Genomic DNA, 17,494 nt, shown 5'->3' with positions numbered 1-17,494 from the left:
GGGCTTTTTATTTTTATTTTTATTTTTTAGGGTCAAGTATAGAAGATTTGGGAGACAAAGTGAGAAAAAAACACGAAAATAATCGAAAAGACAAAAGTATTATTTTTTAGAGTTGAGTTTAAAGTAATTTTTTTTTAACGGTAAAGATTATATTAAATAAAAGCCAGCTGAAGCAAATACAAGAGTCTAAACAACAAAAACAAAAAGACTCAGTCACACAGGAAAAAGAAAAAATTCTAAAAGCGGATCAAATTTGAAAGCACCAAAAGCCGCAACCAACTACGGAAAAACACCAAAAACAGCAACCAACTTTGGGGGAACACCTAGTTTCCTTCCACCTCAGCAAACAACAACATAACAATCGATCATATGTAGCATCCATATACAAGATGGCATACACATTCCACAACCTCGCGACCACCATGACGCCACGAGATGGTGTGCACAGTCGTTGTGGCTTGTCACCATAGCAACGAAGCCCTGTCGTGAAAGATATTTTGAATGATCTTATATGAACTACATCTTGACTCACATGATATGGACCCTCATGTATACAAAACCATTGTTGTAAAGTTTATTTAGCAACACTGAGAGAGAGAGAGAGAGTGTGTGAGAGAGAGAGAGAGATCAAATTAAGATTGTTGCATGGGATTGACTTTACTTAGGCTATCTGGTATGGATACGTGTGAAGACATAGCCACCTCATGAAAACTCCCTTCCACCAACACCATTATAGCCCAAAGGGGGTGTTTTCACCCGTACAGAAAGGATATACAAAGAAGAGAGAAGAAGAAGAGGAAGAAGAAGGAGGGAGAAACGTCCGTTAAGACCCGTGAAGCAACCTAATCAACAAGACATAGGATGGTGTTCATGTGTGAATTGGCCCTTCCATGTCAGATTTCATGCGTGTAATCATATCCATACCGGAAGGCCTCTATGATTGGTTAAGTAGGACCCTTGTTGTATTTGTCGTAATCAAAAGTTATGCCTTTCCAAATGTAGTGTTCAAAGTAATTGATCTCAAACACTTATGGTATGAGTAAATTGAGGTTTTTCATTGTTTGATTTACTTGAGTTATTTACACATTATAATGTTACTTGAGTACTTGTATTATCAATAGTTAAAAAACTTTACATAAGAGTTTTTCTTTCTTTTTTCTTTTTGTTGGCAAATGGCTATGTTACCATGTTTTCAATCAAGATTCATCATGTAGGAACAAAGGATGTCTCGACATAAATTGATACGTATCTTTCAAGGTCCAAACAGATCTTTCTGGCTGAATGGATCGGAAAGACTGTTTGATTTGCACAAAAGAAGGGGTCTTTCCCGGTAAGATATGTTTTTCCCAAAAAGCCCAAAAATCGTATCTTTCTGGCTGAATGGGCTGGAAAGACAATTATACACCAAACCCCGCCACTTTCTTTCTTTATTGGATTATTAATTTTTTTAAATAACTTTTTTAAAATTTATTTTTTTATTGAATTATTACTTTTTTTCATCATTCAACACCGTCAATCAGATGTACAATCAAACAGCATGGTTTCTTTCACAGTCATAAAACTTTCCCAAACAGCATTTTACCAAACAACACTTTCCAAGACAGAAACTATCAAACAAGACCTAAATAATGTCACCACCAAATGGCAGTGAACAAAAGATTTACTATAGAATAATGAGTAACTTTTTCCATTATATAGTTTTTATTTAATTTTAAAAACTAATTAGCATAAATAATAAAAGAGAAAGAGACAAGGTTAGCTAATTGGGATATATACAGTAAAGTCCCAATATTTTTATCGATTTAACAAGAAAGTCCTAAACTTTATTTTTTTTACAGTAAAGTCCAAATTACCGGCAGTTTTTGACACTTTTACCATTTTTTCCCGGTTAGCCGGTAATTAGAATTTTTTGTCAAAAAAATAAAGTTTAGGACTTTCTTGTCAAATCGTCAATTAGGACTTTACTGTCAAAAAAATAAAGTTTAGGACTTTTTTTGTCAAATCGTTGAAAATATTGGGACTTTAGTGTATATATAATTTTTTTTGGTTAGAAATTTAATGGTATGATACTCTTTAAGCATAAGAGTTATTGAAACCTTCTCTAATCTTCTAGATCCTATTGAAATCTTTAACGTTTGTTTCTTGCTAAATCGTTTTTTAATCTCAACAAATCGACATTGAAAAAATTTGAGATAATCAAGAAGGAAAGAAAGAAAGAACCATGGTTGTGTTGGCTTTTTGCAGCCCCAAAAATGGAGAAATAAGAAACCGAAAAAAAAACGAAATTGCCCTTCTTTCCCTTCTCCACATTCACACCTTTTAACTAGACATGTGTTGTTTGTGTTTTTATAAAGCAGAGCAATTTCGTTTTTTCAGGTTTCTATTTTCTCCATTTTTGAGACTGCAAAAAACCAACACAACCCTAGTTCTTTCTTTCTTTCTTGATTATCTCAATTTTTTTCAATGTCGGTTTGTTGAGATTAAAAAAACGATTTAACAAGAAGCAAACGTTAATGATTTCAATAGGATCTAACAGATTAGAGAATGTTTCAATAAGTCTTATGCTTAAAGAGTATCATACCATTAAATTCTAACAATATATATATATATATATATATATATATATATATATATATACACACACACACACACTAAAGTCCCAATATTTTCAACGATTTGACAAAAAAAAGTCCTAAACTTTATTTTTTTTTTTTACAGTAAAGTCCTAATTGACGATTTGACAAGAAAGTCCTAAACTTTATTTTTTTGACAAAAAAATTCTAATTACCGGCTAACCGGGAAAAAATGGTAAAAGTGTCAAAAACTGCCGGTAATTTGGACTTTATTGTCAAAAAAATAAAATTTACGACTTTCTTGTCAAATCAATGAAAATATTGGGACTTTACTGTATATATCCCTAGCTAATTCACTTAAGTTTTTTCAAAATTTATTTTCACAAATAGCCAAACAATTTTGTAGTCTTCACCTGCGAAATAACAATTTGGCCTGTAAAATTGTCAAAATGACGTCATTTTTTTGATGTTTTTTTTAGGTTTGACTTGTGAAAATGCAAAAAATAAATAAATAAAATATTTTTTGATAGGAATTTTTCAAGACCATTTTCATAGTAATAATAAAAAATATTGAAGTCTGACTGCGAAATTACTGTTCGCATGCAAAAAATCTCTTTTCTTTTGTTAGTAATCTTGAAAGACTACTTTCACAAAACAAAAAAAAAAAGATTTATATTGTTAAAATAAAATGTTATACTGAAAGATATTTTACCCAAAAGTATATATGATTTAAAATGAAAAAAAAAAAAAAAAATTGTCTTCATTACTCAGGCCCATCCCATTTAACAACCCATATATCCATCTTGGAGCCCATGAACAAATTTGCACGAAATTTATGAGCTATTTCTTTAAGCCTAAATTTAAAAAAAAAAATATGTATTTTTTTTCTCATAATAATAAAAAAAAAACCTTATGAAAATTAACCAAATATGTATTTTTCTCATAATAAACTTCAACAAAGGAAGACGAAGACAACAATTCTAATACGAATCACTTGCTAATTACATTAATATTAGACAGAGAAATTAAATATTCTCATCTTTTTTGTTTCTACTATCCTTCTATTTACTTTAGATGTTGATAAGTATCATTAAATTTAATTTAAATTTGATTGAGATCTTAAATGTATATATTTGTCATCATCTTAAAATAGGTATGAAGAAAAATATTAACAAAAGTTAGGAGGATATTTAATTTCTCACAAAGAGAAATTAGGAGGATATTTAATTTCTCTATTAGACAAAATGTTGTAGTTATAAATATAAATGGTCGACCTTGCAAGGTGTGCCTCTGAACAAGACCCATTAAAATCTGTGGGCCAACTTTATTTTATTCTTTTGCATTGTGTATTATTTTTTTTGACCCAAATCATATTAGGTTATGAATATATGAGCCGTCAGGTGAGAATAATCAGAATTGACACAAGATGATGAGCGAGAATCATAATTTTTTCGAGAGAAGTAAACATCGCTTTGGTTCCTCCATTCTCGTGGATTACTGATGGCTAGTGAGTAGACTCCATGGCAACAACGGTCTCTTTGCTTCCGTCTTCATAAGCTTTGACTTCTCACTTCTTATTTCTTACCCACTTCTTCATCAATACTCAAAAATTAATGAATCACAAACAAATCGGGAAGCCTTATTACTTCAAAATCCAAAAATTAGAACTTCACAAGAAAATTAACGTTTATTTCAAAAATCAATAAACCATAATTCAAAATTCATAAGGTATGTTTATTCCTCATAATTTCTTTATAAGAAGTAAATAAGGTTTATTCTTTCGTTCTTTCTCAAATTCCGAAACTTTGAGGTTTCGAAAATCAAGGCCAATCAAAATTTAATAAGAAAGCAATTCTCTTGAGGTGTCGAAAATATGAAGGTTTATTCATAATTTTTTATAAAAACCTTTTTATTAGAAGCAAATCAGAGTATTTCTTTTCTTAGAATGTAATATAAGATTTTTTTTTATTATCAAAAGCAAATCAAAGTATTTCTTTTATGAGAATGTAATATAACTTCACTTCAAATTTTTGATTTCTTTTACTTTCTAATTTAGGAGAAAGTAATAATGACATAATGTGGAGTACATAGGTGTTATACTTTACTACTTGAGTTTCATAATCTAGAACCAATAAGAAAATCTACAAATTGTTTGCAACGGTTGAAAGCAACATTTTGGATAACGTTATTTATGAAGGTGTTATTGAAAAAGTTTGTTTCAACAGATATTAGAATTATTTTGTATGATAAAATTAATTTATGTATTTTGCAAATTATTTTGCTTAAAATTTTCAATCTTTCAAGGTTTAGGGTCTATATTTTGTTAAATTGCACAGGGTCTCTGAAATCTCGAGGTTGGCCCTGTAAATATATATTAGAGTCAGATGTTCGTCAATAATTTGAGTAGTTAATTATGTTATTCCTAATCTTATTCATTGACAACAATTTGAATTTACCATCTAAAATTCTATCTTGTTAATTTCACACAAAATATAAGGAATAACACGTTTATCATTTCAACTTTCTAAAATTCTCATGTTCTTCACATGCAAATCATGAAATAACTATCAAATAAAATTCAAAACACAAAGAAACATATGAATAACATGTAAACAAAGGAGCCATATGAAATCTGAATAGCTTTTTGAAGATAAAACTTTTTCTTTCATTTGCACACCTTTTTTCTATTTCATGTTTCAACTATGCTATAAAAGTCTCTGCAGGCATTTGTAACTCATCATACTATTTCTTCTTGTTTCCCTAATATGAATATTCCTGGAGTAGATAGGTTTGAAGAGTTATCAGAAAAGTTAGGAGATACTATAAAATCTTTGGCAGATAAACCCTCAGTGGGGCTTTTTTATATTCAACAACACACTCACAAGGCAACACCAAGCATTATCAATCTCAGAAACAACATTGTGTGTAAATCTCATGAAATAAGGGTACACACACAAGATTCAAAGGATTCAATCACAATGGTGAGATCAATGAAGCAATATGGATTCCCAATTGTCGATGACATGATTAAAGACATCACAAAATCTTTAGCTATCATGTTAATAAGAAACCAAAAATGAATTTTAATTTGCAGCAAATCAGTATCATGATTTTAAACAGGAAGAACCATGTGTACATAGATCCTTCATAGAGATTTTTGTAATAAATTATATAACCATGTGTGGGGATCCTTTAATTATAAAGATTATGTAAAGAGAAAGTTAAAAACCCAACAATTATAATGAATCATTTTAGTTATAGAAGGGCAGGAAGCTATGAATGAGGAATTATGGGTCTTGGAATTAAATAAAATGGTAGATTATTCTACTTCTGGTTGTTTGAAAGGATCTCGAGATCAAACAAAAGGTTGATAGATCAATTGAATGTTACAAAGTTATAAGGTTAGTTGCCAAATGTTTCAATTAAAAAGAAGGTGTTAATTTTCTTGATATATTCACCAATTACCAAACTTTTTACTCTCAAATTTTTGTTACCACTAGTATCACCAATTTCTTGGCCTTTATTACTATCAGATGCCAATAACACATTTCTGAAGGGAAACCTTGATCAAAATAGTGGATATGAAATTACCAAAGGCGATATGATTTTCAAGGGAATGGTTCTTCAAATGTCCCAATGGTATGCAAAATACAAAAATCTCTATCTGGATTATGTTAACATTAAGGCAATATTACGCAAAGTGTCCATCTTTCTTAACTTCAACAGGTTTTACTCAATCAAAGGTAAATTATTTTTTATTTCACAAATGACAAGGACCTTATGTCACTTTTCTTGTGTATGTGGATGACATAGTCCTTATCGAAGCTTCTTTAAACGAGATTAACGATGTTAAGTCACCTTTGAGTAATGAAATCAAGCATAAAAATTTAGGTACATTAAATCATTTTTAGGTCTTGAAAATGCTCACTCAAAGGATGGGTCTTCATTTATCAACATCAATATACATTCATTATAGGTTCTTGAAGATATCGGGATGTTAGTTGCTAAACTCGTTCAATATCATAGGGATCCTAAATACATATCACCGATATTTGAAGTTGAACTTTTGGATGATAAACCTTAGTTTAATTGATTGATAGGATGATTAATGTGTCTCCCCTTTAAGAGCCCTAATGTAACTTATGGTGTTTGTCGCCTTAACCAATATGTTACGAATCTTCTTTTTCTCCCTTTATGATAGGAGCCTAGCGGTTGATGTGTTGAATTCCATAAAGGATGTTCACAGTCCGAACCTTGCACACCCACATATTGCTACTTCTCTATGATTACTAGAAGGTGTGGTTTATCCTTTTTACAAATCCTTGTATTCATTACATGAATGATATCAATTATTTGTTATCGTTTTAAAATTTAATCCAAAAACAAGGCTTATTATAATCCCTCGGACCACCATACAATCTTTAAGGCTTAAATCATTTAGTGATTTTGATTGAGTTGGTTGCCCTAATACACGTCACTTAAATCATACAGGTTAAATCATTTAGGTGCGTTTAGTTGCGGAAAAATGGGCCGTTCTCCGGAAAAAAAATTTCCAAGAAAAATAATAATTTTGTAAACGCGTTTAGTTCGTCTATTTTTCTAAAATTTTCACGGAAAATGAAAATTTTCCGTTTTCTAAAATTACAAAGAAGTTGGAAATTTTTGGAAAACCAATAATTATTGTTTTACGCATTTTTCTAATTCCAAAATTTTTCTAAAATATAAACACACACTCACTCTCACCTCTACCTACCCCCATTTTAACACCTCCAACCCACCACACCCATACCTACCCATACCCACCCACCCCCACAAACACACACACACACACAAACACACACCTACCCCAACCCCCACCCATACCCCCATACACACACACACACCTATAAACACATACACAAAGCCACCCCCACCCCCACAAACACACACACACACACATACACTCACCCCAACCCTAACCCCAACCCCACCCCCCCCCCCCCCCCACACACACACACATACCCCTACACACAAACACACACCTACACCCACTCCACCCCTATAAACACACACACACACACACTACTATCACAATCACCGACCTACCATCACCATCACCACCACCACTACCCCATCACCACCGCCACCGCAATCACCACCACCACCACCGCCACAACCACCACCACCGTCGCCATCATCGACACCACCACTGCCCCCCGTTGCTGCCCCCATCCTACCATCGTTATCGTTTTCTAAAAATGAAAATCGATAGAAATATATACATCTAAACGCGTTTTCTAATTTTTTAAAACTGAAAATGAAAAATGAATAAGTTTTAACTAAACGTGTTTTCTAAATTTTCCAATGAAAACTGAAAACGAAAAACGAAAACTGTTTTTCCGTAACTAAACGCAACCTTAGTGATTCTAATCGAGCTGGTTGCCCTGATATACGTCCCTAAGTGGGTTTTATGTTTTTTCTTAGGTAATCATTAGTTTATCGGAAGTCAAATAGACAATCAATTGTATCTCGTTCATAGGTTGAATATTCTTCAATTGTCATTGTAACCACTCCAGTCCAATGGTTTGGTTACAACATTTACACACTCATCATGATCCCACTCTCATATATAATACTTATGTCGTTCAACCAACTTTGAATCCAAAATTTCATGAACGAACAAAGCATATCGAACTTGATTATCACTTTATACATGGTAAAGTTCTTGATTGTACCACTAAGATGATGCCAATCCATCACCAATTTCAACTTCGTGACACTTCTACTAAATTGCTGCCTCTTAATGTTTCCAATTATATCCAAAATAGCTCTTTAAAACAATTTTTTCGGGGCATTTTGAGGGGGCGTATTACTACTATATTTACGTATATTAATAGTTAAGTCGGTTTGTGGTTGTTATACAAGTTAGTTGCTGGTGAGTTTAATATCTTCTGAATTTTGCATACTTTTATATCATTTGGGATTAAAAATTAATCTTCTAAAGAGTCATCGATTTGGATTTGGTGTTTCTTATAAGGAAGTCATCTCCCGGCTTCTATGAATTATAAGGGGGACAAATTCCCTTTCAGTTATCTTGGAGTACTGCATATAGGTTCAAATATGTTGAAAATTGTAAACTGGAAAATCATTTTAACCACTTTTCTAATAAAAATGGTTATTTGGAAGTTAAAATCTGTCTATGTATATAACGCTTGGTATTTTGTCATCTGTTATATATATAAAAGGATTGTAAGTCTTGGGCACAAAGGTGAAAGGGTTATTTTGCTCAAGTTTGGTTCTCTGATGTACAATTGGTTAAAACTTAAAAGGATATTGGAATTGTATGAAACGGAGATCGCATTCTATGATTTAATTATAGATGAAATAATAATTTAAGTACATTTTTTAATATTTAATAATATACACACCAATATACGACAAACACAATGTTGTTCCAATTATCACTGCAACCAAACAATTTAATGACTTGCAACGGTTATACAACTTTTGTGATGGAATAGACAAGAGCCAACCCCATCGTGATCAACACATGACCCCAACAAAAATTAAGAGCATCAAATATCTTATGTCCCCTAAACAACTAAAAAAAAACTCATTTTTAGACGTATAACTAGGTCGTTTTTTATTAGCATATGTTTTCCCTTTTACATAAACAAAAACCTTTACAAAATTATCTTGGACTATCTAGTCTAACATTTAAAATATAATGTGATGCAACTACAAGTTGCTATTGAGATTTATTGATGATTTTTTACAATGTAATTGTTATTACAATGTTTTTTTCCCAAGTATTAAACTTTTTATTTATCTTGATGAGTTTTTACAATAATTGTTAACACAACAATGTTCTGATGTTCACAAAAACCGAACAATTTATTGACTTGCAACGGTTATTATACCTTCTTCCCAATACACTTCTCATGATGGGATAGACACGTGGCCCCAACAAAAGTTAAGAGTAACAAAATTTCCATGTCCCCTAAAACATTTTTTTTTTTTTAACATTTATTGCAACTTATAATTTCATTTATGCAAATGGAAACCAAAAGTAACAAGTACCCATCAACAATAGTAACAAACAAGCAAAAGAAACTAAATAAATACATTTTTTTTTACAGATTTATACGTTAAAAATTTATACAGTGACTCATTGATGACGTGATTTTTCACAATAAATAACAAGATATAATAGAGTATTAAATTAAAATTAAAATTAAAGTATATCTGTATAAAAGGAATGAAAAGATACATACTTGAAGATTAGACCCATCAAGAACTTATTAGGTTTTTTCCAGCCCATGACAGCTCAGCATCTCCTATATTTAGATAAAAGCAACTAACATGTGAGAATTTAGAATCCCTTCAATCAATATATATAAATATAACAATCTTTTTCATCAAAAATTTCTTCTTTTTATCTCATAGTAATCTTTTTAACTTTAATGATGTTTGTCTGGATAAAATGTTGTATACATAAGGTTTGTTGTTTTTCTAAACAGTCTTAATAAAACAAAATGACCATTTTACCCTTACATGAAAACTTTTCCAAGGTGGCAAATTCGGTGTTCATCTAGCCAAAGTGATCCTTTTGCGTTTATTCGACATTGAAAAAAAGAATTGAGTCCAAGATTTCTTCTTTTTGATTGGTTGAATCTTCTCCTCCACCTTCTCATGGAGTTCATTCAAGTACAAGATAACAGCCTGAACACCAACAAGTATATATATAAATTACCAAATTACCCCTTTTGATTATACAAAATAATATTCATTTACCTGAGCGCCTTTATCAAGAACATCTTTTGGTGGAACTTCTAAAGGATTCCCTTCAGTTTTCAAGATTCTTAACTTTGATAACATCCTAAAAGAATCTGGAAAGATTCTGATTTGATTGTTGCTCATATCCAACTCTTCCAAATTCTCAAGGTTACCAATTGACCTTGGTAAAGATCTTAAGTCAGCAAAGTTATTGCTGATGTTGATTTTCACAAGGGTAGTAGCAAAACATAAGCTTTCAGGAACTGATTCAAGTTCATTGAAACTTACATTAAGCTCTTTTAAACTTATCAGTGATGAAATTGTAGTTGGTAATCTTCCAATGTTATTGTATCGAACAGAAAGGATTTCTAATGACTCGAGTTTTCCTACAGCTTCGGGTAAAGCTTTAAGCTTGTTGTAGTCTGCAAGAAGCTCTTTCAGTGATACACATTGACCAATAACATGTGGGATTTCTTCAATTTCATTGGTTTCAATGTTTAGTTTTTGGAGATTGATAAGAGAACCGATTGATTCGGGAAGAATTGATAAGTTGTTGGAGCTTAAATCAAGTTCTTGGAGATGGATCAATTTGGTTAATGTAAGAGGAAGAGATGTTAACTGGTTTGCATGAAGATCGAGATGGATTAAACTAAGAAGATCTCCTAAAGATTCTGGGAGTTGGATGAGTTTGTTGGAATGTAAATCTAGTTTTGTTAATGATGAAAGGGATGATATGGAAGATGGGAGAGAAACTAGACGATTTTCTGATAGATCGAGTGTGATTAAAGTGGAGATCTTCCCTATTGAATCGGGAAGCCATTCGATTTGATCTGTTAATTTGTTGCAGAGATTGAGATCTTTGGTTCCTTTCTTTGAAGAAACTTCGATTAGACTAGCAAGCTTCATGAGATTCAATTTTGCTCCATTTTGGCCTATGATGAATGAAACCATGATTTCAGTCAAACTTCAATGATTACATACCAGAAAGATCTTCAAAGAGAAAAACTCACCTGAAGTAGTTGCAGGTTTTAGAGTGGAATCCACAATCTGGGGCCTGAACACGTCGTTTGATTGAAGCCCGGTTCTTATCACATCTCCATTGAAGATTGGCTTGGATTTTGTCACGTAGCTATCATCTCTTGTCAACAACTCAGAAGTTTTGATTGAAATCGGTTTCGGAGGCAGAGTCACCGTGTGTGGTGAAGCGTTGCTAAAATTTGAAGTGGAGAAGGAAGAGAAAGAATTGCTCGAAGTTGATGCGACTGATTGTGTGCTATTGTCACAACAACTGGAAGCTCTTTGAATCATTTCATCGAACAGTTGGTGGTAATTTTCGAGATCCAGTAATTTAATCGCTTCCTTCTTTTGTTCTTCACTCTGGAAACGGACTAAATTCTTCTGCATCTCAACCAAAATGGTGAATAATTCTTCAGCAACTTCTTTTCGCTTCTTTTGCCTAACTATGGCATCGAACTTCGCTTGTTCTTCGGCCTCCAAGTTTCGGATGAGTATTTTCGCACCTTCAACATCATCAATTCCCGGTCGTGGAGGAAGAGACCTATGAATTCTCATTATCTCTTCCAGAACTTCATCTACTGATTTAGCTGCCGATTCCATATCCAATCTATACAAAAATCACAATTACTATTAACATCCAAAGTGTATATGCAAATATCAATAACGAAATGAAGAAGCAATTACACAAATCCAACAAAATGTACCAAATTTTTGATGTAGAACTTCACAGAAGCGTTGTTAAAGTTGATTTTCTCGTCTGGTAACAAAAGGAATCACGTAAACAAACTGAAACCGCCGTCGGCTAGCTTCTAGAACCATTGGCGTTGACAAATTTCCATTTTGCTTCCACTAAACAAACAAATACATTATAATTATAATGTCTGTAATAATTGCATTCAAATCTGATTACTTGAAGACAACACAATCATGAAAATCAAGCAGCTCGCCGCCCACAGATCCCGAATATTTAATTCACTTTACTTAAAATTTGGACAGACAAATTAACGAATCATTTATACTGGAATTTTGATGATTCGTATGCAGATTCAAATCTAATAAGAAATGGAAACAAAGCATGAATGATAGGGGAGTTAAGTTGAATTGACCTTGGAATCTTCTTCACTGGAATAAGATGAAGATCGGGAAATAAAGAATGAAAATGGATTTATTTAAATTCGTGGAATGGAGGGGCGGCGGCTACTGTGTGTTAAGGTGATTGTGTGTGAGCTACAAACATATAGACCACACTCCCGGCTATTTCGTATAACACTTTTTAAATCTCTAACTTCTTTCTATTTATATTTTTGGTATAAAAAATATAAACTTTTTAAATACAATTTTATTTTACAATAAAATTACTCCAAAATTAAAGTAACATTATTTATTTATAATATGAATAAAGTTCAGGTTTCATTTGCCATATTTGTTCTTTTCAAGTTTAAATTTATATATCATTTGTATTGTTTGATATATATATTTTCATTATAGCTAGTAATGGTTTTGTCGGATCCAGTCAAATTCAGATTGTTTGATACTATAGTTCGAAGCATTTGATTTTGTCTTATAGTCTTTGATATCTTTTATAGTTTTAATAAAATTGATAAAAGGTTGAATCTGACTTAACAGACTTTAACTCAATTAATAACTATCAAATAACCTTAATTTATCTAATTTATTTTTACATTTGAGTTTATATATTTTAAATTTATTTAATTATATTGTTATATGCGAAATATGATAAATGTTTCAAATATACTGAAAATGTTTATACTTTTTAATAGTTCATAACATAACACAATGACATTCAATAAAAAATAATGACATACACATAATTAATTTGAATTATTTTTATAAAAAATAAATTGATTATATTTAATAATACAAACATTAAATTTATTATAATAAATGATTTTAGATAAATTTATAAAAAAAACTAGTAAATTGAAACAATATTTATGAAAATCTAAAAATAATATGTCTGAAATATTTTTTATATAAAAAAATAATAATATATAATATAATAGGATTAGAATCGAACATTAACATTACTTTTAACTATAAAAATAAAATAATATTGGATATGATTTGAAACATGGTTTACTAAAACAAACAAAATTCAATTTAGAAAATATTCTTTAAAATTATATAAGAGATGGTAAACTCTACACACAATGGTCCAATATCGACACAAAATCACAATTTTCAGAGATAATAGTAAAGAATAAATCTTGAATTTAATAATTTGACCATTCACATTAGAGTATAAAATCTTCATTTTAAGAAATTTACCATCTCTTGAAATCTTATTACATAGGCTTTAGAGGATTAAACAACACACTAAATAAGTTGGTAAAAAAATTAAGATAATTGATTACACTAATCATTATAAATTAATTAATTTACAAAAATACATCCTTGTTTCGGAATTGGAAAATACCATTTTTTTCTGAAATGTCTATTTATAATGGTTCTGAAGTTAGTGACTTGTTGATGAAATGTAGTGTAAAGATATTTTAGAATTTAACATCATAGTTGACATTGTACATTTCATATTGACATTAATGCAGCGATAAGTTTTTGTACATCATTCCTTGGTCCATTTTGTGAGATTATTTTTGAAACTAGTTGAATGTCCGCACGTTGTGCAGAAACACCTATATAGTTGAAATCTTTATAAATATATGATTTTTTTAATATAACAATAACGTTGTTGTTAAATTTGATATAATAATTCGTATACTAAATTGATATAATATATTGATTATTTTGAATTATATGATAATATATACATCTATTATAACTGCATAATCTCAATCATTTGAATGACTTATACCCGCGAGTTACACATGAATAAAATTAAATATAATCTATGATTTAATGTTATTTATATTTTTTTGTTATTGTTAGTTAATTTTTTAAAATTTATTTGCTTAATGTTTTAAGTTTTATCATTATAATTATTTAAAACATCAAACATTGTTTTTGATTTTAAAGGTAACAATATAATCATTTATATAGAGTTATTTTAACCATTGTTATTGTAAGTTATTTTAAGCTACTTCTTTGAAAAATTTTTACGATTATAAAAATATATTTAGGAAATATTTTAGTTAAATTGAGATTACAATTTCGTTTTTGCATTTATGACTACCATTTATCACTTTTAACTATTTACAAAATATTCTTTGGTTTTTTAAGTGGACCTGAAATTTATATTTAAGTTGACATTGTAATGTTATATCTAAAATAACAATTTAAGTATTTTGTCTAAACTGTTCAAAAATTGTAGCTTTAAACTCATAATGATTTACATACAACAACATATTAAATCTAATAAATTAAGTATAGTATGTTAAAAGTTAAGGACATAACTTTATAAGTAGAAGTAAAGATATTATTTTAAAATTGAAATTTAGTATATTTATGATTACAGTTTAGGTTTGATATTTATTTAACCTTATTAACCAATGTATAATCATTATCATAAAGACACTACGATTAATGATTTTTAACTATTTTACAAAATATTATTTGGGTTGTTTAAGTTAAACAAAAATTATATTTAAGTTGACCCTATAATGTTATATTCAAATTAATAATTTAAGTATTTTATATAAATTGTTCCAAAATTGTATCTTTAAAATGATAATGATTTACATCTAACAATATATTAAAACTAATAAATTAAATATAATGTGTTAAAAGTTAAAAAAACATAACTTTATAAGTAGAAGTAAAGATATTATTTTAATATTGAAATTTAGTTTATATATGATTACACTTTAGGTTTGATATTTATTAAACCTTATTAACCAACTTATAATTATTATTAGAAAGAAATTGAAAAGTCATAGGAGTTTCAAATGAATGTGGTGAAAGGAAAAATACATGAGAGTTTCAAATGAATGTGGTGAAAGGAAAAATGCTTCATTTATAATATAGTATGATATGATATGATGATATGATGATATGATATGATTGTTAGAGAAGTTTCACATCTAAAATTCTATTGGTAAACATTAGTATACTTTAAAAAAAATTATTTTTTAAAGAACACTCGCACAACTCTTGTATGTACTAGTGGGGTAAAGGTCATCTAACCATTTAGTGTTACCTTTGAGTTGCCGGGGTGTTTTTGCGATTTCTACAACTAAGTTATATGCCGATTACACAAGTTTTTCGAATTAGATGATTTGATAGGAAATCTTTTGTGATAAAGGTCATCTAAGCCAATAATTATGAGGCATGGATGAGATCAAACATGTCTAATTAAATTTGTTATTAGCAATGCCATAAATCTAGGAATTATATAGTAAAATATAATTGATAATGGATATCTATCGGGTTGGATTCAAATGAATGAGATAAAAATCACTTAACCATTTATTTATTTTGCAACTTGGATCCTATACTTTGATAATTAATGTTTTTGGAAACTAAAAGGGTATCATTTATTAAAGATTAAATAAAATACTAAATGAATTTTTATTAAAATTTTGTAGATATAAATAATCCACTCTTATAACCATGAATCGTCATTTTTGTTAAATTCCTTAATAACATTTAATAGATACAACTTCAATGAATGAATTCATGTCTTGAGAAACAATCTCGTGAGAGATGTGAAATTGTATACACTTAAAGGTCCCAGTCCTAAACAATCTGCTCTAAGCAATAAACATGAACATGATACCTAGTAAATGCATCATTGTGATGCTCAATATGTTTCTAACATCATACTAGAAATAGTTATTCCTAACTTCCAGGAAGTCTTGGATAATTTATATATATATATATATATATATATATATATATATATATATATATATATGATATAACAGGTTAAGCAATATTCCAATAAATACAATGATATTTGTTTTAAACTACTTCAAACAATGGAATGATGCAATGTTGAAAAGATTCATTTTGTGTGATCTAAGAAGCTCATGTTTATCGACTGAACACTTTTAAGCCCAAGAAATCCAAGAAGACCCACATACATGGATTTTGTTTCTTTTGTGGAGAAATTGGACACTGGAAGAGGAACTGCTCCTCTTATTTGAAAATAAAGTCTGGGAGTGATTAATACTTCAGGTATCTACTATATAGAACTTATAATTTTCATATAACACTCAACTACTTGGTACTTAAATGTTAATCTAATATTTGCAAATGGCTTGTAGATATTTATAGAATAGTAACCAGTTGAGCACAACCAAGGTGGAACTACACTCTTTAAGTTTAGCTTATTATTTATGCTTAGAACATAAATTACTTGTAATATAAAACAATTTTTGTTTTAGAACAATATATGTTTTAATTTAGCTTGTCTAAATATATATGTCTCAGATATTTTATTTAAATGTTTAATTATTTACTTGATCGTTTTTCATAACGATAATATTTATATTCTGAAAGGATTAACTTCTATTTATGATACTAGATCACTTAATAGAATTATAAAGTAAATATCAATATTTTATAAATAACAAGTTATATATGCAAAAGTACTTTTGACTTAAACTTTTTTTAAATCAAACTTATCTATGACATTGTTATCTTTATTATATAAATGACATTCACATAGTCCAACTTCAAGAAAGGGATTTTTGAAGGCTCATCGTACTCCTCGTACGCCCTGCGTACACGACATGATCACATTTCTCCATTAAGTACTTTATCACTTAAGATATTTTGTTTAGAGCTCAGATCTAGACTCAAAACATCGACTTAAGTCATAAAGTTTCCACCTTTACGACTTTCAATGGATAGAAAAGGTCCAAAAGCCAAAATTCTAACTTATTAATCCATCAAGACATCATACCTCTTGCATTGAAGGGATAGACGGACCAAGATCACATTTTTATGGTTCTTAATAGCTTCATAATGGATAAACTTTCCAACTTTATCCATTATAATGGTACTAACAAACAAGATCTAGTCTTTAAGTCTCAAAGGAACCAAAAGTGCATCTTTTTCAACCTAATTTGTTAAGTCTAAGTCTCTAACTTTCAGATTTGGATCGATATGATGTTTAGATGGATAAAGTTTCCAACTTTATTCGTAACAAGGTCACAAACTTTCAAGATCTAAACTTATGCACTAAAGTGAACAAAAGCTCATAACACCCAAAACTTGCTAGATCTAAC

General features: G+C 29.8%; 1 protein-coding gene across 2 annotated transcripts; it reads right to left on the bottom strand.

Annotated features, from left to right (window-relative positions):
* Positions 1 to 9,642: 9,642 nt before the first annotated feature.
* LOC145087225 (plant intracellular Ras-group-related LRR protein 4-like) lies at positions 9,643 to 12,594 on the bottom strand. Of its 2 annotated transcripts, XM_079025142.1 has the most exons (6): positions 12,452 to 12,594; positions 12,050 to 12,194; positions 11,339 to 11,952; positions 10,347 to 11,260; positions 10,107 to 10,274; positions 9,643 to 9,889 (listed from the first exon to the last, which is right to left on the bottom strand). In XM_079025142.1, the coding sequence occupies exons 3-5, from the start codon at positions 11,943 to 11,945 to the stop codon at positions 10,140 to 10,142; spliced, it is 1,656 nt and encodes a 551-aa protein (XP_078881268.1). In that variant the 5' UTR covers positions 11,946 to 11,952; positions 12,050 to 12,194; positions 12,452 to 12,594; the 3' UTR covers positions 9,643 to 9,889; positions 10,107 to 10,139. The 2 variants fall into 2 exon arrangements, with proteins under 2 accessions (XP_078881268.1, XP_078881269.1); XM_079025143.1 differs by lacking the exon at positions 12,452 to 12,594 and having other exon boundaries at positions 12,050 to 12,436.
* Positions 12,595 to 17,494: the final 4,900 nt, after the last annotated feature.

This window comes from Lactuca serriola, chromosome 2 (genome assembly GCF_051521515.1).
Source record: "Lactuca serriola cultivar US96UC23 chromosome 2, Lser_US96UC23_V15, whole genome shotgun sequence".
NCBI classification, from domain to species: domain Eukaryota; kingdom Viridiplantae; phylum Streptophyta; class Magnoliopsida; order Asterales; family Asteraceae; genus Lactuca; species Lactuca serriola.
Note: the sequence above shows the minus strand (reverse complement) of the source record. Positions and strands in the feature narration are given on the sequence as shown.